The 22451-nt window shown below is 59.4% G+C and overlaps 1 protein-coding gene across 1 annotated transcript in view; it reads right to left on the bottom strand.

The window, feature by feature from the left end:
* Positions 1 to 22451, bottom strand: part of INPPL1 (inositol polyphosphate phosphatase like 1) — a 74707-nt gene that overhangs the window by 24034 nt on the left and 28222 nt on the right. Inside the window, exons 3-12 of the mRNA XM_084634237.1 lie at positions 13080 to 13230; positions 11725 to 11824; positions 10814 to 10954; positions 10360 to 10450; positions 9182 to 9271; positions 8499 to 8597; positions 5955 to 6105; positions 5428 to 5534; positions 4493 to 4595; positions 1272 to 1468 (exon numbers count right to left, since the gene is read on the bottom strand). Of these exons, the coding sequence (XP_084490363.1) occupies positions 1272 to 1468; positions 4493 to 4595; positions 5428 to 5534; positions 5955 to 6105; positions 8499 to 8597; positions 9182 to 9271; positions 10360 to 10450; positions 10814 to 10954; positions 11725 to 11824; positions 13080 to 13230 (1230 nt within the window). The remainder of the gene's footprint in view (positions 1 to 1271; positions 1469 to 4492; positions 4596 to 5427; positions 5535 to 5954; positions 6106 to 8498; positions 8598 to 9181; positions 9272 to 10359; positions 10451 to 10813; positions 10955 to 11724; positions 11825 to 13079; positions 13231 to 22451) is intronic.

The raw sequence follows: 22451 nt of genomic DNA, 5'->3' as shown, positions 1-22451 counted from the left end.
ATAATGCTTCCACCTCTGGGGGGGAGTACAGACGCCAGTGCGCAACGCCCCAAATGCTAGGGCGCGGCTGGGAAACGCTGGCCAAAGACACCGCAGCTGAGACCCCTCACTCCAAAAGCCTGACGTGTCCACCTCAGGAGGTTAAAGGGCTCAGAGACCTGTGGCCGCAGGCATGGGCAGTGCGTGACTCCCCGCGGGAGGCTGGGCCTGAGTGCTGGAAGCTCCCTCGAAGTGTGGGGGGCCCGGACCGTGGCCCTGCCCTGACGCCTGCCCCCACTCGGCGTTGCCCCCCCCCGAGGCCACGCTGACGCTCCACCCCCACTCCGCCCCAGGCCCAGTTTCCACTCGGCCCCCCTCCCTCGAGGGCCCCCCTGCCCGTGCCTCTCTCCGCCCCCTCCCCAAAGGAGCCCCCCTGCCTGCACCTCTCTCCACCCCCTCCCCCGAGGGGCTCCCCACCTGCACCTCTCCACCCCCTCCCCCAAGGAGCCACCCCACCGGGCCTCTCCCCACCCCCTCCCCTGAGGGCCCCCCTGCCCACACCTCTCTGCCTCTCAGGGGCGGAGAAGCGCGAGCGGGGCAGGGACGGGCGCACGGGGGAAGGGGCGGAGTGGAGATGGGAAGAGGAGCAGCGGGGCGGGGGGGGCGCACGGGGTAAGAGAGGGACGAGGGAGCAGGGCCTCAGGGCAGAGCGTGGGGTGGGGGCTACTGCCCAGATGCCCTTTCAGCAGCAGGCGGTGCTCCAAAGGGAGGTGCACCACATCCCGTCTGGGGAGCCTTAGCCTCCCCCGGCCTATTATACCTGCCGCCCGTGGCCACAGGCTTTCACACCCGGTCCCGACACCCTCCCCCATCCACTCTTCCAGGTGAAAATGGCAACTCCAGCAATGCTGAGGATTCGGGAGGACGGCCACCCCAGCAACCATCTGTCTCCCCAAGCCCTTCCGCTATCCCGCGGCCATCCACAGCCTGGGATCCACCTGGATTTGGAGGCTGGAGGCCGGGGAGTCTAACGGCTGACCCTCAACCAGAGGGGGTTGCAGACATCCTGACTCTCAATACGGCGGGTCAGCCCCTGGAGACGACAGCGTCCCAGCAGGCAAGGCTCCCTCTTGAGCCGAGCGGCGCAGCCGGAGCATGGCATGCGGGGAAGCTGTCGTCTCCAGGAGCCTCCCCTCAAGACGCGGGTGGCCCACTGTGCGGCTGTGTAGAACTGCAGAGCCCTGGGTCCCAGGCCGTCTCCTCAGGCCCTGCCCCGGCGCTGGGGCTCTTACCGGGCGGTACTCTATCTCCGTGAACTCCTTCAGCATGCCCCGGAGGAAGTCGACCCACTCCTTGTCCCCCATCGAGTTCTCCTGGGTGCCAAAGACGTAGATGTCATGGGGGATGGTGACCGTCATCTCGTCCAGGGTCTTCCCCAGGCCTTTCGACGTAAACCAGGACGTGATGCTCTTGGGGGAAGGCACGCTGCCTGTGGGAGAGGGCATGACCCAAGAGAGCCGCAGTCACGGATGAGGTCACACGGCTCAGTCCCAGGACGATGGGCCCATGGTTGGGCCACCAGCCTGGGACGTCAGAGACCGGAGTTTAGTTCCCTGCTCTGCAACAGACTCCCTGTGGTTTCCTTGGGCCCGTCGTTTAGCTGCTCCGTGCCTCAGTTTCCCCTCTGTGCAGTCGGGCCCAGCCTCACAGGAGTGCGTGAGGATAAACACATCAAAGCTCGTGAGGTGCTGATACTGCAGTGATGCCCACTGCACACAATGCCCACGCAAGTGCACAGAGTTCTCAGGGGGTTGCGAACAGGTGTCAGGAGGCGGCAGCCATCCTGCCTTGCCCATGTCGCTAAAATAGGAGGGGAACCTGGTACGGAAAAGACTAATTTAGGGTAGCTATACAGTAACTCCTCACTTAAATTCATCCCAGTTAACATTGTTCCTTTATTAGGTTGCTGATCTATTAGAGAACATACTTGCTTAAAGTTACGCAACGTTCCGTTATAAGGTTGTTTGGCTCGTCCCATTCCGCCCGCCCGCCTGGCGCTCCTGCCGGGGAGCGGGGTCGGGGCGTGGGGACTTGCTCCATTCCGCCCCCTGGCGCTCCTGCCGGGGAGTGGGGTTGGGGTGCGGGGGCTTGCCCTGTTCTACCCACCTGGTGCTCCTGCCGGGGAGTGGGGTCTGGGCGTGGGAGCTTGCTCCATTCTGCCCACCTGGCGCTCCTGCCGGGGAGCGGGGTCGGGTGTGGGGGCTTGCCCTGTTCCACCCACCTGGTGCTCCTGCCGGGGAGCGGGGTCGGGGCGCGGGGGCTTGCCCTGTTCTACCCACCTCATGCTCCTGCCGGGGAGTGGGGTCTGGGTGTGGGAGCTTGCTCCATTCTGCCCACCTGGTGCTCCTGCTGGGAGCGGGGTCGGGGTGCGGGGGCTTGCCCTGTTCCACCCATCTGGTGCTCCTGCCGGGGAGTGGGGTCGGGGCGCGGGGGCTTGCTCCATTCCGCCCGCCTGGGCTCCTGCCAGGGAGTGGGGTTGGGGCGTTGGGGCTTATCCCACTCCACCCGCCCAGCATTCCAGCCGGGGAGCGGGCAAGCCCCCGACCCCACTCCCTGGCAGGAGTGCCAGGCGGGCGGAATGGAGCAAGCCCCTGCACCCTGACCCCACTACACCCCACCTCAGCCAAGCTTCACAATCATCATTGGTGAATACAGTATTAAACAGTTTGTTTAAAATTATTTAAAACTTATACTGTATATGTATATCATGTCTTTTGTCTGGCGAAAAAAATTTCCCTGGAACCTAACCCCCCCATTTACATTCATTCTTATGGGGAAATGGGATTCGCTTAACATCGTTTCACTTAAAGTAGCATTTTTCAGGAACATAACGACAACGTTAAGCGAGGAGTTTCTGTACAGGAACTTCTCATTTAACGTTGTAGTTATATTCCTGAAAAATGCGACTTTAAGCAAAACGATGTTAAGAGAATCCAATTTCCCCATAAGAATTAATGTAAATGGGGAGGGGGGGGTTAGGTTCTAGGGAAATTTTTTTCACCAGACAAAAGACTATATTATATTATATTATATATATACACACACAGAGAGAGTATAAGTTTTAAACAAACAATTTAATACTGGTACACAGCGATGATGATGGTGAAGCTTGGTAGAGGTGGTGGAGTCAGAGGGTGGGATATTTCCCAGGGAATGCCTTGCTGCTAAATGATGAACTAGCCCTCAAGGGTTAACTCATTGTTGTTAATGGAGCCTCACACTTTGCAAGGCAGAAGGAATGGAGGGAGGGGAGACAGCACAGCAGACAGAGACAGACACACACACTCTGTGTCTGTGTCTGTGTGTGTGTGTGTGTGTGTGTGTGAGAGAGAGAGATGTGCATTTCCCCTTTAAGTATGCTGATCCCTGTCTTAAGTATGCTGTCTTGTTAATTAGATCAGCAAGCTGAGACCCACCTCAGCTGCTGCCTCCAGGACTGTCCTGTGTCCCCCCTGCTCTATGGGAGGTGGGGTAAGCGGGGTGCAGGAGCAGGGTGGAGGGAGACACCCTGACATTAGCCCCTCTCTTCCCCCCCCCACAGCAAGCAGGAGGCTCGGGGAGCAGCTCCAAGGCAGAGGGCAGGAGCAGCACATGGCAGTGGGGGGAGGGACAGCTGAACTGCCAGCAATTGCTACCTGCTGGGAGGCTGCTGCACAGGGAAATTAGGGGAGCTGATAGGGGGAGTGGATGGGGGGCTGCCGGCCCACCCTAGTGCCAAGCCCCCACCAGCTCGCTCCACCGGGCTGCTCTTCCTGCAAGCAGGGGACAAAGCAGGTGGCTGCCGAACCACCTTAGAAGGGAGCATTGCACAACTTTAAACGAGCATGTTCCCGAATTGATCCGCAACGTAACAACCTTAACCGGGACGACCTTAAGCGAGGAGTTACTGTATTAATAATGACAGGTTTCAGAGTAGCAGCCGGGTTAGTCTGTATCCGCAAAAAAAACCAGGAGTCCTTGTGGCACCTTAGAGACCAACAAATGTATCTGAGCATAAGAGACTAATAATATGTCACTTGCTGCAAGTTATTCAGCCACTAGATGGCACTGTGTATTGCATGGCGTTCCAGACAGGTGTGGGCCCTGGTGAACAAGGCAGACAAAAGTGGAATGCGAGGTGGGTGGAAGCCTGTTTGTTAGTGCTTGAGCTGGCAGCTGTTTTGTTTAAACAACTGCTTCCTATTTAAGACAGACTGTGATCCCTTATGTCCTGTCAGCAGGGGAGCTGGAGGAGAGGTGGGTAGGGTATGTGGCTCGGAGGTGGGATCACAGACTTCAAGGCATCCAGGTGGGAGGTGTTTAGTGGGGCTGGATACGTTCTGTGACCCTGGGCCATGCTCCATGGGCTGAGGGGGACTCCCGCAGGGCATTGTGTGAGTGCGCCACATCACCCTTGCCCATGTTCCCTACTCCGTCCCGAAAAGCCTTGCCCCAGGTGCCCCGTGGCACTGACCCATGTTCCACGTGCCAATGAAGACGGAGATCATGTCGGGCTCGTCCTGCTTGGAATGTTTGTTTTTCATCAGCTGCAGCAGCTGGCAGAATGCCTCCCGCTTCTGGAGGAAAGGCAGGCAAAGGAGGCAGGTTAGGCAGCAGGAAGAGATGGGCTGTGGACAGGAGACCCAGGTACAATCCCTGGTCCTGGCCACCCACTCGTCAGCCAGCTCGGACAGGTAAGGACAGGTAAGGACTATACAATAGTTCACCCACCACTGAAATGCAGCCACCTCTGGAGTGGAATGTGGTTGCTGTTTAACGGGGCACAGCAACACTATGCAGCTGTTTAGGGGACAGGAAGTGAAAAATTCCATAACCAGTTACAGGGGGGAATCTGGTGCCAGGGCATGATTAACGGTCATGTGTGGTTGTGGCCTCGGTTTTAAAGGCAGCAGCTTCGTACTCCTATTCACTTGCTGGGCCTCTGTTCAGTCCACAGACCCATCTTGGAATTTGAATTAAGCTGGGTCCTTTACTTCTCCTATATCATCACTAGAAGTTAAGATTTTCTAGGAAATCATGCCCTGGAAGACACCCATGCAACCCCTTTTAATCATGCCCTCAGTGACCCTCGGGGTGGCCAGGCCCCTGGGGTCTCTGCAATTGCCATTCTGTAAACAGCCTTGTTGATGATGCATGAGGAAGAGAAGCCCCATCCCCCTCCCAGGGCCGGGCTAGCTTTGCAGGAATGAAGACCTCCGGTTGTCACTGCAGTCAGCTGTCCTGGGAAGATCTCCCAAGACAGGGCTTTTTTTTTTTAAATGTCCTTTCTTTCCGGAATGGAACCGGGCTCGAATGCTTTAATTTAGCCACACTGCCTTCCATCCTGCGGCCTCAGAGCTGCGTGGGCAGGACCTCACCAGACACAGTAATAATAGACCCATGACTCACCCTGGCACTGACGAAGACGAAATCTTTCCGCTGAGTTTTATCCTTCTCCTTCTCGAAGACGATCCCCAGCTTATTTTGCACCCGCTGGGACTTGATCAGCTGTCGGACTGGAAAGCGGCACGGAAAATCAGAGCAGGCGTGACCTGTGAAGGGTCAGCCCCGTTCCTCTCCCACCGCCCGAGGAGAGAGCCCGAGCTCTGCAGAGGCAGTAGGAGATGGAAGACCCCAGGGTCTGACTACGGGGATCCCAAGGCTGTAGGGATGGGCGTGGTGTGATTGGCACACATGGTATCATGCAGCTAGGAGGCATCGCGGGTGAGCAATCAGTTCCTGAGTGACGCAGTTTTGGGGCCAGCTCTAATCATTTTAGATCTCCGCATGCTACAGGGCAGCCCCAGCACACTGAACACCCCACAGAAACCATGAGGTGTGGGGTAACAGCAGCGACCAGAGGGCTGCAGTTGGTCCCTGAGTGCACGGGGAATACGGGCCGGGCGCAGCACCCCGCGGGGGCTCTTGGCTCTTACTCTTGTCATGGGTGAACGTGTTCCAGTCCTCCTGGGAGTCCTTCTGCTTCTTGAGCACCACCAGCTTCCCGCCCTCCACGTCCACGCTCAGCGTGAACTTCTGCGACTTCCCGATCTTGGTGAGGTCCCCCAAGGTGATGTCCAGCTTCACCTGGGGCAGAGAGACGGCCGCACGTGGATGACACGCTTGGCACTGCTCGGGCCAGCCCTAACACCGCTGAGGTCAATGGAGCTACGCCGGGGAGGAATTTGGCCCCGTGACTAGTCTTCTACCTGCTATCCCTGGCAAGAGAGACTGCCCGAGATGACAGGCGGGGAGCCAGGCTGGGGAGAAGCGGCTCCAGGGTTTGCCACTTTCTAACTCCCCAGCCCTGTGTATATCCAGCAGCTCCCGGCTCTCCTAAACACAGCACTCCCCCCATTCGAAGGGCAGCATCTTCTGGGTGGTGTAAGGGGGTGTCCGTACCCTGCACGGGGCCTGGAGGGGTTACAGGCCAAAGCGCGTTCCGGCTGGTGGAGCGGGTTAAAGGGAGCTCAGAAGCCCAGGGGTGTGTGTGGGGGGGGGGGGGCAAAGGCGAACCGGCTGTAGGGAAGACAAGGCCTTCTCCTGGAAGTCAGATGAAAGGTGGAGCCTCAGACAGGACCCCAGCACTGGCCAGGCCCCCAGAGAGCGCCTTCTGCAGCCCCCTTCGAGAGCCGACAGCCCTGAGGAGCTCTGCCCATTCTGAACTCTGCTAGCTTCCTGACTTTTGGGACCACAGGGCCATGCCCCACACTGAAGGAGAGGAGACGTAGGAAGCGGCCCAGGGTGGCACATGAGGAACCTCTACCTGGAGTTTTCCACCGGGGTTGCTCCCCAAGAGGGCCCTGGGCCAGGACCTTGTGGAGTGGGAGGGCCCAGGTCCCCCTTCCCTCCCCAATGGAGAGCAAGGCCCCAATGCCGACCAAGACTGTGATGCCTCCATCTTAGGGATAGGAGCCAGACATCTCTACCCCCCTTGCCTGGGAGGCGCAAGATAGCAAACCAGGTGCACTAACCACTAGACCCCCTGGTGACTCTTCCGCAGCTGGAGTTCAGCTCAGAGACTCATATGGCAAAGATTGGCCAACCCTCAGTTCCAGTCACCGAGGGCCTTGTCAGGACTGGGCCAATACAATTTGAAACATCTCAACCAATGGGTGTTGACTAACAGACGCTGGCTAGTATCTATGCCTATCAGATTAATAATATGTATTATCTACACCATATATATATGTTAGAATGCAGTAAGTACAAATACTATGGCAATTACATAGCCTGAATTGGTCTATGAGTTGTACACAACCCCATTCACTTATGCTAAGTATCCCATAAGCCCTTGCAGTCACTGAAGTTCATTTTGGCTTGAGCAAGTAGGAAAGCTGTCAGACTCAGGACGTAAAAGGATTTTACCATCGCACCCGCTAGGGAGTTATTCTCCCAGGCCTGCACTGGAATGTCCCGAAGGAAGGGAACAAGCTCGGGGGTTGTTCTCCCCTAGTACAGACCTCAGAGGTGCCTTCACGCCCCTTGGCACCTGGGATGCAGTACAAAGAGGTTAGGGGTGCACACCAAGGTCCTGAAAACCAAGGCAGAAAGCCCAGTGGTTTCGAATGACGCACCTGGTAGCTTTTCCTTGTAAATGGGAAGGGTACAAAGAGAGGCTTTAAGGGGGTGACTTTGGGAGCTCACCTCCTGCGTGTGGTGAATGTGAGACGAGGGTCGTAGAAAACCTTTTCCCTGCACTATGTTATTCTGGAGTCAGAGCAATAAACCTGACTGACGCTGGTTATTTGGTATCCTGAGTATATTTCATAATGAACCCAAGTGGGGTCGAGCAGCTGACTACACGATTTATCACCATTTTCCTTGGTCGAACAGCTGCTTGGTTTGCTCCTCGGCCCTACGGACCAGGAGAAGCTCTGTAAATGTGTCGTTCCTGATCACCCAGGAGCCGGCATGTGCTTCGGATCGACTCTGGAAAAAACACCGGCTCTGCTTTGCTTCTCGAGGGCCAGAGGCCAGGGCTCTGCATCTGAACCCCTTTGGCTAGTCGTGGGGAGAGGGAGCGCTCAGACTGAAACCCCCAGATGCAAATCCACCCCACGGCTTTGGCTCTGGGTTGGGAGGGGAGAAGCGTCTGGTTTAGACACCATCAAAACCCTTCTTATGAGATTTTGGTGCTGTCAAAGTTGAACCCAAACCCTGGCTCCGATTCCCCCACAACAATCCCAAACCCGGCCCCGATTCACCTCAGAATCCCAAACGTTGGCCCCAATTCGTCCCCGAACACTGCCTCCATTTCACAGCAGACCCCCGAACCCCAGACCTTAGCTGTGATCTCTCCAAGAAACACAGCCCCCAGCTGTAATTTGGCCGGGAGTCCTCGGCTAACCCTAACCCCACGCTCTCTTCAGTCTGTTTCGGGGGCAAAGTGGCACCTGCTGAGTACCGTTCCACGGCCGGGGTGTGGGAGCTTTGGCGGCCCAGGCCACGGGGCGGGGGCCACGGGGTGAAGGCTTTACCTCGAACGTTTGCACGGGGATGCTCTTGGCTTTGCGGGAGGAGGGCTGGGCCAGGGCAGACTGTGCTGTGGAGCTCATGTCCTGGAGAGCTTTTAGAGCCTGGCGGGGAGAGAGAATCGACACGGCCTGGTCACACGCGGCCCAGACAGAGCATTCAACGAGCAGGGGGAGACCCCGCTGCCACGCAAAAGCTGGCTGGCTCTGGCGGGGGCTGCGAATCACTACAATGGCTGGGAGGGCCCGGGCAGGACTGAGAAGGTGGGGGTCAGACCCACGGCACCATCAGTCCCCCGGGAAGTCGATGGGAGTGGCAGGTGCTCCGCACAGCTGACAGGCAGCTGTGGAGGTAGGTGGCTATGTGACTTGCCCATGGCCCCCAAGGGAATCAGTGGCAGAGCCGAGAGCCCCTTGGTCCCAGCCCTGTGCTCGGACCACGGGATCCCAGCTCCGTCCAGCTGCACGGCTCCGTCCCTCGCCCCTCCACAGCCGAATCCAGCAGCAGCAGGAGGAAGCTAAGCTCAGCCTGGGGGAAGCACAGGGCAGGGTGACACCACCACGCACCCACGGAGCCCAGGCCCGCCCCACTGTGCCGATACAGCCCCACGCGGACCGGATGGGTTTGCGTCCCCAGCCCCGTTCTGACACGGGCTGCGGGTGTCTGGGGACCGGGCCAGTTCACCCACCTTCTTCTCGATGCTGGACAGGAAGTCCTTCAGGACAGATAGCTTCAGCACCAGGCTCTCCAGCTCCTGCTCTCCTGTCTGGCCGGCGGTCTGCAGCCGCGAAAGGGATCAAAGCAGAGAACGCTCAGACGGCACAGCGGCCTCGCGGCCCCAGCAAGACCCACCGCGCGCAGCGGGAGCGTGGGATTGGGGTGCGTAGGCCGGAGGGGCTCCCCTGTCCCCACAAAGAGGGCTCAGTTTGTTCTCCCGACTTAATGCCGCTGCATCCCCCTACATGTGAACGGGTCCCAAATGGGGGATCAGGGTCCGGGTCCCCTTTTTGGAGAGGGGGAAACTGAGGCACAGAGCCTCAAGCCACGTCGCTGATCAGCAGCAGAGCGAGGACAGAACTCAGGTGCCCAGACCCCCAGCCCAGCTCCTTTCCCTCAGGCTCTGGGAACCAACGTGTTTGGGGCATCTCGGCTTGTCGGGAGGCTAGTGGGGAACAGGAAGCCGCAGAGCGAGCTGGTGCCAGCCAGGCCGGCAGCGAAGGGGCAAGACGCTCTGGGTTGTCCACCCACACTGATGGTCCCCGGGGACACACGCAGCGTCCTCCGAGCCAGGTCCTCCCCGGGGGCAGGTCTCCAGCTGCCGGAACAGAGCATGCTGGGGGGAGATGGTCAAGCCCAGCCAATGTATCCAGGACTACAGGGCACCCTCCTGTAGGGGACGCCAGTCCCCGAGCTGGTATCGTAAGGGGCGAAGGGTGACTGAGTCTAGACCCAGAGTGTGGGGGATGACGGGCGGGCTGCGCCCCCCACCCTCAGGGCATGCCAGAGAGGGGATGCCGTCTCCCGCTGCAGCAGCTGCTCTGATGGCCACAGGGTGGCGCCCCACAGCCCCGCCCCACCCAGCTCAGCCTGCTATCACGTGCGGGTCCCCAGCTCATGGGTCATCTCAGCTGCTACGGGGGAGAAAGACACCCAGCCTGGGTCACGTCCAGCCCGCAGATCGGGGAGGGGGAGGGGTGGGCCCTCACCTGGCGGGTCCCCCACAGCAAGGCCCAAGGGGAGGGGCAGCAGGCGTCGAGAAGACGCAGGGCAGCCATAAGGCTGGGGGAGGGATCCTAAGTCCCGGTGGGGTGGGGGATTGGCCCCCTGCGGCACCCCGCAGCCATTACGCCCCACTCTCGACCTTACCTGCTGGAGGATCCGGGAGACCACAGGCGAACTCTGCTGGTCAAACACCTTAGAGAGGATCTCCAGCCCGGACAGGACCTTGTCCACCTCGCTGCAAGGCAGAGGTGCAGATGGACATCAGCCAGCCAGCCAGCCCTGGGGCAGGGAACCTCCCTGGCGCCCCTGCCCCAGCCTATGGGCAAAGCTGGCCAGTCACAGCCAGCCACACCCGGGGCCAGCGCGGGTTTTACAGGGGGCTGTCCCATGCTATCCAGGGGCCCACAGATGCAGCAGGGAACAGGCGCCATGGGGCCAGCCCCTGTTGGGCAGTGAGATACCCATAGCGCCCTGCCTCCTAGTGGTAGCTCCCACCCCCAGCACCCCGTGGCAGAGGCAGCCCCGGAGAGGTGGGGATCAGCAGCTAAGATGCAGCCTGAGCCACCGGGGGGCGCCAGGCTCCAGGCCAGGCTCTTACCTGTGTAGCCTTTTGCAGGAGGTGACCAGGGTCTTGTTGAGATGGGGCAGGCTGCTGGCCCCGGCTTTGACAGCCTCCAGGTCCAGGGTGTAGCTGCCTTTCAGGTACTCGTGGGAGACTGTGCTGAGGCCATTGGTGGCACTGCAGGGGGAGCACAAAGGTTAGCAAACGGGGGCCAAGCACCGGACACGCCGGCTGCATCCCGGGCTGAGCGAATGCCCGTGGGAGGGCACAGCGGGAGGGCTGAGTTCTGGTGACAGCAGGTCCCGGGAGAGAGCACTTCCATGGGACCCCCCCGTCTGGAGGGGAGCATCACTCCAGAGGTGGGGGCGCCCGGGAGAGAGTGGGAATGGACGGGGGGCAAAGGCTCCCGGGTGTGATTGAGGGTGATCGTACATGTGTAAGCCCAAGTGTGCAAAGGTGTATGTGCATTAGCAAGCGTGTGCGCGGGGGAAAAGACAGCCCAAGCGTGTGAGTGCAGCAAAGCGGGAGCGGGTGTGCAAAGGGGAGAGGCAGTGGGGTGGATCTGGGGAGCGTCAGAGGGGACAGATTCTTACCATTCCAGCCTGCTCCTCCCGGAGCCACCTCCCCAGCCAGGGGGTCGGACTAGCCCAACTGTCCGAGAGCCCCCCCAGGAAACCCAGCCTGGCTCAGGACATGACTCAGGGAGTGGGCCGGATGGGTCTCAGGCTAGTTTGTGGAGGACAAAATCACCAAATCGTTGCCCTCACGGGCTCCCTGCTCTGGGGAGATCAAGGAGCAGAGCGGGGGGAAGGGGGTTTGTGGATCAGGAGTGAGGAGCATGGGCAGAGATGGGGGGCTGCAGGTCAGGAGTGAGGGGCACCAGCAGCCCCTGCCGTGGCGGGATCTCTGGGCCCCGCCTGGTGATTCTGTAGACTGAGGCTCTTTACCTCTCGATGGCCCCGTCCTGCGTGGCTGGCCCGAGGCAGGCGGGGGAGAAGCTGGTGGAGCCGGAGCGTGGTGGCAGTGGGGGCTTTTCGTCCTCCCCATCTGGAAGGAAGGAGCAAAGCCAGGTCACAGGCAGAGCTGGGGTTGGGGCCTCGTACGTCGCCTGCAATAACTGGGATCCCCAGCTCACCCCGCCCTGGAGGGGCTGGGAGCCCGATCACCTTCCTGGCGGGGGGTCTTGATTTGATATCCACGGTGACCCTGGCAAACCAGGGGCTAGCTCTTGCCAAGGCTTTGGGCCTCCGCTGAGCACGGACACATTCATTGCTTGGCACCCGTCTGTTTCCCTGGCATGTGAGTACGGGTCAGAGGGGTATTGACCCTGGAACGACGTGTCCAGGGTTCAGGAAATGCTTGTGAATTGCTGCTGGCATGAATCTCCCTGATCATTTCTGTATCCCCTGCTGCAAGGGAATAGCTAAGGGTTTGCTTTATCCACGTTTGCTCTGGAACTAGCCAGTCAGGTGGGATCGTCTCCTGCCCACGGAGAAAGGCCACAGGACTAGCCACCAGCGTTGTGTTTGGTGAGAGATCGGAGGGACCGACTGCCTCGGGGGACGCAATTCGTCTCTTGGGATGGGAGCAACCTGAATATTTTGTCATCGTTGGTGTACGGGAACCAGCTCTCCCTGAGGCCAGCGTGCCTGGGGGCCAGACAGCCAGGAGCGTCCCAGGGCTCTAGCTGTGACCGCGATCCAGGAGTTCACATTTGGTGCTGGCTCGGCAAAACTGAATTACAGACCACACGGCCGGTTCGGGGGCTCTGCCCCGCGGTCGGCACTCATGGCCATGAGCCGCTCCAGACGGCAAGACAACCATGTCCCGAGCTGGTCAACTGCTGGGGTCCAGACCCACCAGGAGCCCAGAGCGACAGGCCCTACATGGTGTGGCTGGAGGCGGTAGCAGGCAGCCCTGGCTCTAATCTCTGCATGGTGTGAAGGGGAGGAGGAGTGAGATGGGCTGTGAGTGTGAGGGAGGCAGCAGGACCACCCGATATCACCCTGCCCCAGCCCCCTGTATTGGACCAACAGGCCCATCTACCCTGGTATCCCGCCTCCCGAGACCCTGGATCAAAGCAATGGGCCCATCTACCCTGGTATCCTGCCTCCCGAAACCCTGGATCACATCAATGGGCTCATCTACCCTGGTATCCTGCCTCCTGAGTCCCTGGATGACATCAATGGGCCCATCTTCCCTGGTATCCCGCCTCCTACCACCCCAGATCACCTCCTGAGCCTGGCTTCCGGGGCAGGCCAGCCCAGCCAGGGAGGCCGGGGGCCGAGCTCCCAGGACATACCTGAATAGTCCCTGTCCTCGGCATTCTCCTTCTCCTTCTCCCGCTCGACAGCGAAGAGCAGGGTGCAGACCAGGCCCTGGTTGGGCTGCAGGTAGAGAGCGATCAGCTCGTTCAGGGTCTTGAAGCGCCTCACCTGGACTCCCTGAGACGTCTGGGGGCACAAGGGGACAGGAGGGAAGCCATCAGCGTGAGCTCGGCTCCAAGGGTCCTAGCACAACCTGCCCAGGTCCGGCGAGCACCAGCCCCCGGGGGCATCGGCCTGACCGAGGCCTGGCACCCCGTGCCCAGCTGGGGTCGCAGCAGTGAGATCCCGTGCAAGGCACTGGGCCAGTGGCCAGTGGTTTGTCCTGGCCCCAGGGCTTCCAGTGCGAGGGAACAAGCTCGACCCACCCGTGCCAGGGCTGGACTGTCGGCAGAGCGTCCACACACAGACCCGCCGGGTTAACATTGCTCCCCTCGTTACATCAGCACAACCGCTCGGGGCAGCCGACGTGCGTCTTTGTTTCAACCCAGAGATCCTAGCGGCAGCCTCTGACTCCCATCCTCTCTCCTGCCCTCCTTCTCCTCCTAGACCTTCACCTCCCTCCTTCTCCTGGCCTGAAGCCCAGTCAGGGCTTCTCATCCTTCCCCACGCTCACTCCCTGCAGCCCTTCTTTTTCTTCAGTTATGGCAGCACCTAGAAACCTGGACTTAGAGCAGGGCCCCGTCATGCCAGGCGCTCCCCGGATCCCTCCCGAGATCAGGGTCCTGTCATGCCAGGCGCTGCCCAGACCCCACCCAAGATCAGGGCCCCGTGGTGCCTGGTGCCACCCAGACTCCAACTGAAACCAGGTGCCGCCCAGACAGAGACTGAAACTGTCTCTAGAACCTGGGCACACCTGCCCCCACGAGGAGGGTGAAGGGGCAGGGTTCGGGGGGCCTGCCCGTGCCTAGGAGGAGACGAGGTGGCAGGCGTGGGGGAAGCGAGTGGGGCAAGGTGGTTTTCTCCCTTCCCATGCTGGAGACGAGAGGCTGGGCTAGCTGGAGTGAGCGTCAGCTCCACCCAGGCAAGACCCGTGCGAGGGAACGGGGGCACCCCCCTGCCCTCCCCCCCCGGTATCCAGCAGCACTGGGGGTGAGGCAGCAACACTGGCCCTGCCGTACACACGGCCGGTGGGCAGCACCCGTCTCCCGACTGCCAGCACCTTCGTCCCCAGCCCAGCCTCGGCGCCCCGGGGCCCTGCTGTATGTAAGGCAAACTTGGTGTGAGCCGCTGAGCAGATCTCCAGGGGGAGGGGACCTGGGGATTTGAGGAGGGACTCTCTGGGGAGAAGGGACCAGGTGGGGGTAGGGGGAGTTGTCCTGTGCGAGGGGTTTGGTGGGGATTGTGCTTTCTCCTGTCCCCTCTTTCCATTGAGATCCCTCCCCTCTGCCAAGCAGCCTGTCAGCACTAATGCCCCATGGCAATTAACATTGTACACAGAGCAGGGATTGAACCGGGGACCTTCAGCAACCCGGGCGCAGGCCTCTGCCCCTTGAGCTAAAGCCAGAGCTCCTCCAGCCATGGGCCGCGGTCGTTTCAGGAGTGGGCTGCGAGAGGATGACCTGCTCTATGACTTCATTTAGCCACCCCGCGGCTTTTGACGCCTATCCGGTGTTGCCGGCCGACCCCGGCTCCACAGTGCGCTGGCTGACGCTGATTTGTCTGGCTAGCGTTCACGGCTAGCGGCTGGCCTCCGGATTAACCCTGCTGCCCGTCCTTTCCCCTGCACTAGTGCTCACCCCACTGCTGATCAGCCTGTGCCCGGCTGGGAGGTATTTTAACAGGAGCTTCTCCAATATCCCCATGTCCCGGCCAGGGGCCGAGGGCAGGTCTTGGTGCCGTCCTGCCCAGTGCATCTGTTCCTCCAGCTGTCCCGTGCAGGCTGGGCTAAGCCTTCTCCCAGCCAGAAATCCCATCTCAGGAGCAGCTGGAGAAAGCCCTGAGCCCCTGCACCTGGAGAGGACAGTGGGGCTGTGCCCCTGAGAACACTGAGCCCACAGGACAGACCGTCATGATCAAACGTGGCTGCGTCCGAGTGCCTTCCGTGCCGGGCCCTCAACGCGCTTTGCTACTAGCAAACGGGTCCCGGCTTTGGCTTGCCAATCTCACTGCAAATCTGGGGCCTGGGCACCCCGTGCTCTAACCACTCGACTACACTCCCTTTTAGCTGCCCCAGAACGGCCTTCGTGCATCTTGCAGGGCCTGTTTGTAAGACGAGGGCTAGCCACAGGAACTGGCGACCCAGGAGCTGCAGGCGGCCGCAAAAGCCACTTTTGGTGCTGTGAATAAGTCCCAGGGCCTGTCTTCCCCACGCCAGGGGCAGGGCTGGGCTGACTCCCGCCAAAGGGGACAGCTTGCAGCCAGTGAACCATGTACAGCTGAGACGGGGGAGTTCAATGGGATTCAGAGGCAGCACTGGGAGCCAAGAACTCCTGGAGCGTAACCCGGGCTCTGACACTGCTCCCCGACCAAGTCACTCTGCTGCGCCGTGCCTCAATTTTCCCAGAGCTAACAGTCCCGAGCACCTTGTGAGGATTCCCTAGTTAAAGGCTGAGCTACACCATGGGGTCTTGGGAAGGTAGGAGACGACACCACCGCAGGACCTCGTTAATGCCTGTCCGGCTTTCATCCGCTGAGGAAGGGCGTGCAGCAGGCAAACGCAGCCAGCCCGCCCTGCGGGGAGCGGCATCACTGCTCCAGCCGCGTCGCCAACAGCTGGGTCACGGCAGCGGCAAGTTTGAAAAACTGAAAACCAAAGTTAGTTTCGGGTCTGAACAAAACTGGAAGTTTTGGTGATGTGAAAGGCGGAACCAAGGCCGGTTTCTCGGCAACCGAAACGTCCTGGGCCAACCAAAGCCAGCCGCTTCCCTTTGACTGCGACCCTTCTGGAACGTCGGTGACGTTGGAAATAATGACATCCACGGAGACTGGGAAAGGAAAAGTCGTTCCAAACCAAAACAGCAACCTGTTTAGAGTGGGGGTTGGAAGGATGCGGTGGGGGGGCATCTTCCACACGAAGATTTCTGCAAAACCGGCCTGAATTCGTGCCACGTCCTGCCGTAAGCACAGCGGGCCGAGACCAGGTGTCCCTGCTCCACGCGACAAGCGTTCCTCTCCCGTACCCGCGTGGTAGCCCGTGCGAAGGTGAATCGGTGCCATCGTGCAGGCAGCACCAATTGGCCTGCGGCTGGCAAGTTCCCATCCCCCGGTAGAGATCTGCCCCGCTGAGCCAGGGCAGCAGAGCACGCTGGGGGAAGCGTGTCCGGTGCTCCCATCCGGTACCTGCTCTGAGGCCCTGCCAGGCACCCAGGAGCTGGCCCAGTGCCCCAGGGTGCTGCCGAGGCCGGGGCCGTCACTCTAGGGCAGGCAGACGGGGCGGGGGGGGGGTGTGCTGACTCGGCAATGCGGCGGGCAAGGCTGGCATGGGAGCTGGAGCACACAACACCCTCCTTTCTGTGGCCGTCCCTCCCCGGGGGCCGCGTTTTCCTGTCTGCCGGACAGCACAAAGGGGTTACTGTCGGGCTATAAATACCTCGGCGCATGGACCAGCCTGACTTCCTGCCAAGATCAGCACCGTCTGCCCCGGCCGGCCCCGCTGCATGGCCCTGGAAAGCCCAGGCTCCGCGGCCTGCATTTCCACTGCCCCCGGACAGAGCCCGGGGAGACAGGCGCCTGGACGTGGAAACCCCCGTAGTGCCGGGGTCCCCCTCACGAAGGCAGGGAGCCCTCCGGTGCTGAGCTCCAGCCGTGTTGGCGGGGGAACCCCAGAGCAGACAGAGCCCCCGAGTCCATCAAAGCAGAAGAAAGGGGGAGCAGTACGCGAGAAAAGGGAGAGGAAACGGAGACAAAGGGGACCTAAGAGCCCCGGTGGCCATGAACTCGACGCTCCAGCTAGCTCTGCGGCCCAGCTGTGCATATCTGGAGGGGGTCCCATGGGCGGGGCTCTTTCACCAAGGTAGGGAGGCTGGTCCAAGGGCGTGCCAGGCACACCGCGGGCGGCGTCTCTCCGTTCTCCCCTTCCCACGCCACTTGGGCTCAGTTACACCCCTGTGCCCTGCGAGCCCCCTCGCAGGCTGCTCCTTCACTGCCCCGTGCCGTGCCTCAGTTTCCCCAGCAGCCTGCCTAGGGCTCATCCACCTAGGGAATTTCACCAGCATCGTTATACAGCTGTAAGCCCCCGCGTAGATAGTCCTACTGCCGGGCTAACAGAGCCTTCTCCGTGGGTCAGCTTCTGTCGCATCGAAAGCCAGAACAAGGCCCTGTAACTCCAGGACATGTGTCCCCCAGGCAGAACCCGAGTAGCGTAACTTTGCCGGTAAAATTCTCCCTGGAGACCAGCCCTTAGACGGTGAGCTCTGGGGGGCAGGGACTGTCTCCCACTGTGTGTGGGCAGTGCCTGGCAGGATGGGGCCTGAGCTCAGCCATGGGCTTCCAGGCCCTCTATCTAATACACCTTGGTCTTCACCCAGGCTTCCCAGTCACCCTCTCCCCTGGCTGCGACTGGATTTTCCACACCGTCTTCTTGGCCCCAGGTAAGTGTCTTGGGAAGATGCTACACAAAGTAAACTTGTATTATGGGGCATGGGGGGAAGCTGTCCTGGTGTGTACCTTGTGATGTATGTATTGTGTATGGATGTGCCCTGGTGTGTACTGTGTCTACTCTGCCTGTGTGACGTGTAGAGTTCTGCGGGCAGGGGTGTCCTGTTGTGTACATAAAAACGGCCAGATGGGGTCAGACCAGTGGTGCATCGAGCTCAGGGTCCTGTCTTCGGACAGCGCCGGAGCTACAGAGCGAATGAAGAGAACAGAGCAATTATCGAGTGATTCCCTGTTGTCTGGTCCCAGCTTCTGGCAGTTGGCGATTTAAGGACACCCAGGGCATAGGGCTGCGTCCCTGCCCATACTGGCTAGTAGCCATTGATGGACCTATTCTCCAGGAACTGATCTCATTCTTTTTTGAACATAGTTGTACATTTGACTTCAGGACATCCCCTAGCAACGAGTTCCACAGGTTGACTGTGAGCGGCGTGAAGAAACACTTCCTTTTCTTTGTTTAAACCTGCTGCCTCTTAATTTCACTGGGTGACCTCTGGTTCTTGTGTTATGAGTAGGAGTAAATAACACTTCCTTAGTCACTGTCTCCACACCAGTCATGATCTTATAGTCCTCGATCAGATCCCCCCTTAGCCGTCTCTTTTCCAAGCTGAAAAGTCCCAGTCTTATTAATCTCTCCTCCTATGGCAGCCGTTCCATTACCCTCATCATTTGTGTTGCCCTTTTCTGAACCTTTTCCAAGTCCAATATATGTTTTTTTGAGATGGGGCGGCCACATCTGCACACAGTATTCAACGTGTAGGCTGGATGGATTTATAGAGAGACAACTTGATATTTTCTGTCTTCTTATCGATCCCTTTCTTAATGATTCCCAGCATTCTGTTCGCTTTTTTGGCTGCCGCTGCACATTGAGTGGATGTTTTCAGAGAACTACCCACAATGACTCCAAGATCTCTTTCCGGGGTGGAAAGAGCTAATTTAGACCCCATCAGGTTGTACGTAGAGTTGGGATGATGTTTTCCAATGTGCATTACTTTCCATTTATCAACACTGAATTTAATCTGCCATTTTGTTGCCCAGTTTTGTGAGATTCCTTTGTAACACTTCTCAGTCAGCTTTCAATTTAACTGTCTGAGCAGTTCTGTATCATCTGCAAATTTTGCCACCACACTGTTTACCCCCTTTTCCAGATCATTTATGAATATGTTGAACAGCACTGGGCCCAGTACAGACCCCTGAGCCCCGCAAACCCAGAGCCCCCTCCTACACCCCAATCCCTTCAACCCCAGACCCTCCCCAGAGCCTGCACCTGCAGCCCAGAGCCCTGACAACCTCCTGAGGTAATTTATTCCAGTGCTTAACCACCTTGACAGTTAGGAAGTTTTTCCTAATGTCCAACCTAAACCTCCCTTGTTGCAATTTAAGCCCATTGCTTCTTGTCTTAGCCTCAGACGTTAAGGAGAACAAATTTTGTCCTTCCTTCTTATAACAACCTTTTATGTACTTGAAAACTGTTATCATGTCCCCCCTCAGTCTTCTCTTCTCCAGACTAAACAACCCCAATTTTTTCAATCTTCCCTCATGGGTCATGTTTTCTAGATCTTTAATAATTTTTGTTGCTCTTCTCTAGACTTCCTCCAATTTGTCCACATCTTTCCTGAAATGTGGTGCCCAGAACTGGACACAATGCTCCAGCTGAGGCCTTATCAGTGCGGAGTAGAGCGGAAGAATTACTTCAGTACCAGGCAAATTGGTTGAAACTACAGTAAAGAACAGAATTACCTGAAACATAGATTCATACGATTTGTTGCGGAAGAGTCAACATGGTTTTTGTAAAGGGAAATCATGCCTCACCAATCTATTAGAATTCTTTAAGGGGGTCAACAAGCATGTGGAGGGGGATCAAATTGATATAGTGCATTTGGACTTTCAGAAAGTCTTTGACAAGGTTCCTCACCAAAGAGTCTTAAGTAAAGTAAGCAGTCATGGGATAAGAGGGGCTCCGGGTTTGGGGGGCTCAGGGCTGGGGCAGGGGGTTGGGATGCAGGAGGGGGTCAGGGCTCTGGGTTGGGGGTGCAGGCTCTGGGGTGAGGCCAGGGATGAGGGGTTTGGGATGCAGGCAGGGGCTCTGGGCTGGGGCAGAGGATTGGGGCGCAGGGTTCGGGCAGCTCCCCATCAGCGGTGAAGTGGTGGTGCTAAGGCAGGCTTCCCTCTAGTCCTGGCACCACGGACCGCGCTGCGCCCTGGAAGCAGCCAGTAGCAGGTCCGGCTCCTAGGTGGAGGCGTGAAAGCGGCTCTGCATGGCTCTTGCCCCCAGGCACTGCTCCCCCCCCCCCAGCTCCCGTTGGCTGGGAACCGGTCAATGGGAGTGTGGAGATGGGGCTTGGGCAGCACACGGAGCCCCATGTCCCCCCCGCCTAGCAGCCAGACCTGCTGCTGGCCGCTTCTGGGGCACACCGTGGTGTCAGAACAGGTAGGGACTAGCCCCAGAGCCGCCGCGACCCAGTGCCTTCCAATCCACCACCCAGTACTGGGTCCCGACCCGCAGTTTGAAAACTACTGGTCTAGATAACACTTAGTCCTGCCGTGAGTGCACGGGACTGGACTAGATGATCTCTTGAGGTCCCTTCCAGTCCTACGATTCTATGAAGTTCAGCTTACAGGCCTGTAACTGCCAGGATCACCTCTGGAGCCTTTTTAAAAATTGGCATCGCCTTAGCTACCCTCCTGCCATCTGGTGCAGAGGCGGATTATTACACTTAGTACCACAGTTAGAAGTTCTGCGGTTTCATACTGGAGTTCCTTCAGAGCTCTTGGGTGATGCCCTCTGGTCCTGGTGACGTATTACTGTTTAATGGATCAACTGGTTCCAAAGCCTCCTCTATTGACACCTCAACTGGGGACAGTTCCCAGATTTGTCATCTACAAAGAATGGCTCAGAGGTGGGAACCCCCCTCACATCCTCAGCCGTGAAAACCGACGCATAGAATTCATTTCGTTTCTCCACAACAGCCTTGTCTGCTCCTTTAGCACCTCGATCATCCAGGGGCAGCTTCCTGCTTCCGATGTATTTTTAAAAAAGATTTTCTTCAGGTTTTGTGTATTTAGCGAGCTGCTCTTCGAATTCCGCCTGGCTGCCTAATTAAACTCTCACACTTGAGTAGCCAGCGTTTATGCTCCCTTCTGTTTTCCTCAAAAGGATTTGACTTCCAACGCCTTTTTGCCTCTAACTGCCTCTTTTACTCTGTTGTTTAGCCAGGGTGGCACTTTTCGGGCTATTGGGGCTTTTCCTGTATTTGGGGGATACATTTCGTTTGAGCCTCCATGATGGTGTTTTTACACAGTCTCCACGCAGCTTGCAGGCTTTCACTCTTGGGACAGTTCCTTTTAATTTCCAGCTAATTACCTTCCTCGTTTTGGTGTAGTTCCCCTTTCTGAAGTGAAACACTGCTGCACTGGGCTCCTCTGGCATTTCCCCCGAACACTGATGTTAAATTTAATTACACTGTCGTCACTATCACTTGGGGGGGGGAGGGGAGAAGCTGTGACTAACATGGCGGTGGCAGGGGGTTCTGACTGGCATGGCAGTGCCCGGTGGGTATGGGGGGGCTGTGGCTGGCATGGCAGTGCCTGGTGGGCATGAGGAGCTGTGGCTGGCATGGCAGTGCCCGGTGGGTCTGGGGGGCTGTGGCTGGCATGGCAGTGCCCGGTGGGCATGGAGGGCTGGGGCTGGCATGGCAGGCGTGGCTGGCATAGCAGTGCCCAGTGGGCAAGGGGGGCTGTGACTGGCATAGCAGTGTCTGGGGGGTTGGGGGGGCTGGGGCTGGCATGGCAGTGCCTGGGAGGTCAGGGGGGCTGGGGCTGGCATGGCAGTGCCCAGTTGGTTGGGGGGCTGGGGCTGGCATGGCAGTGCCTGGGTGGTTGGGGGGGCTGGGGCTGGCATGGCAGTGTACGGTGGGCATGGGGGGGCTGGGGCTGGCATGGCAGAGCCTGGTGGGTCGGGGAGGCTGGGGTTGGCATGGCAGAGCCTGGTGGGCATGGGGGGGCTGGGGCTAGCATGGCAGTGCCCAGTGAGCCGGGGGAGCTGGGGCTGGCATGGCAGTGCCCAGTGGGTATGGGGGCCTGGGGCTGGCATGGCAGTGCCCGGGTGGTTGGGGGGCTGGGGCTGGCATGGCAGAGCCTGGTGGGTCGGGGAGGCTGGCATGGCAGTGCCTGGTGGGCATGGGGGAGCTGGGGCTGGCATGGCAGTGCCTGGTGGGCATGGGGGGACTGGGGCTGGCATGGCAGTGCCTGGTGGGCATGGGGGGACTGGGGCTGGCATGGCAGTGCCTGGTGGGCATGGGGGGACTGGGGCTGGCATGGCAGTGCCCAGTGGGTATGGGGGGCTGGGGCTGGCGGGTCGGGGTGGCTGGGGCTGGCATGGCAGTGCCCAGTGGGTATGGGGGGCTGTGCCTGGCGGGTTGGGGTGGCTGGGGCTGGCATGGCAGTGCCCAGTGGGTATGGGGGGCTGTGCCTGGTGGGTCGGGGTGGCAGGGGCTGGCATGGCAGTGCCCAGTGGGTATGGGGGCCTGGGGCTGGCATGGCTGTGCCTGGCGGGTCGGGGTGGCTGGGGCTAGCATGGCTGTGCCTGGCGGGTCGGGGTGGCTGGGGCTGTTATGGCAGTGCCCAGTGGGTATGGGGGGCTGGGGCTGGCGGGTCGGGGTGGCTAGGGCTGGCATGGCAGTGCCCGGTGGGTATGGGGGGCTGTGCCTGGCGGTTCGGGGTGGCTGGGGCTGGCATGGCAGTGCCTGGCGGGT

This window comes from Lepidochelys olivacea (assembly GCF_965140295.1).
Source record: "Lepidochelys olivacea isolate rLepOli2 genome assembly, chromosome: 1".
Lineage (NCBI taxonomy): Eukaryota > Metazoa > Chordata > Testudines > Cheloniidae > Lepidochelys > Lepidochelys olivacea.
Note: the sequence above shows the minus strand (reverse complement) of the source record. Positions and strands in the feature narration are given on the sequence as shown.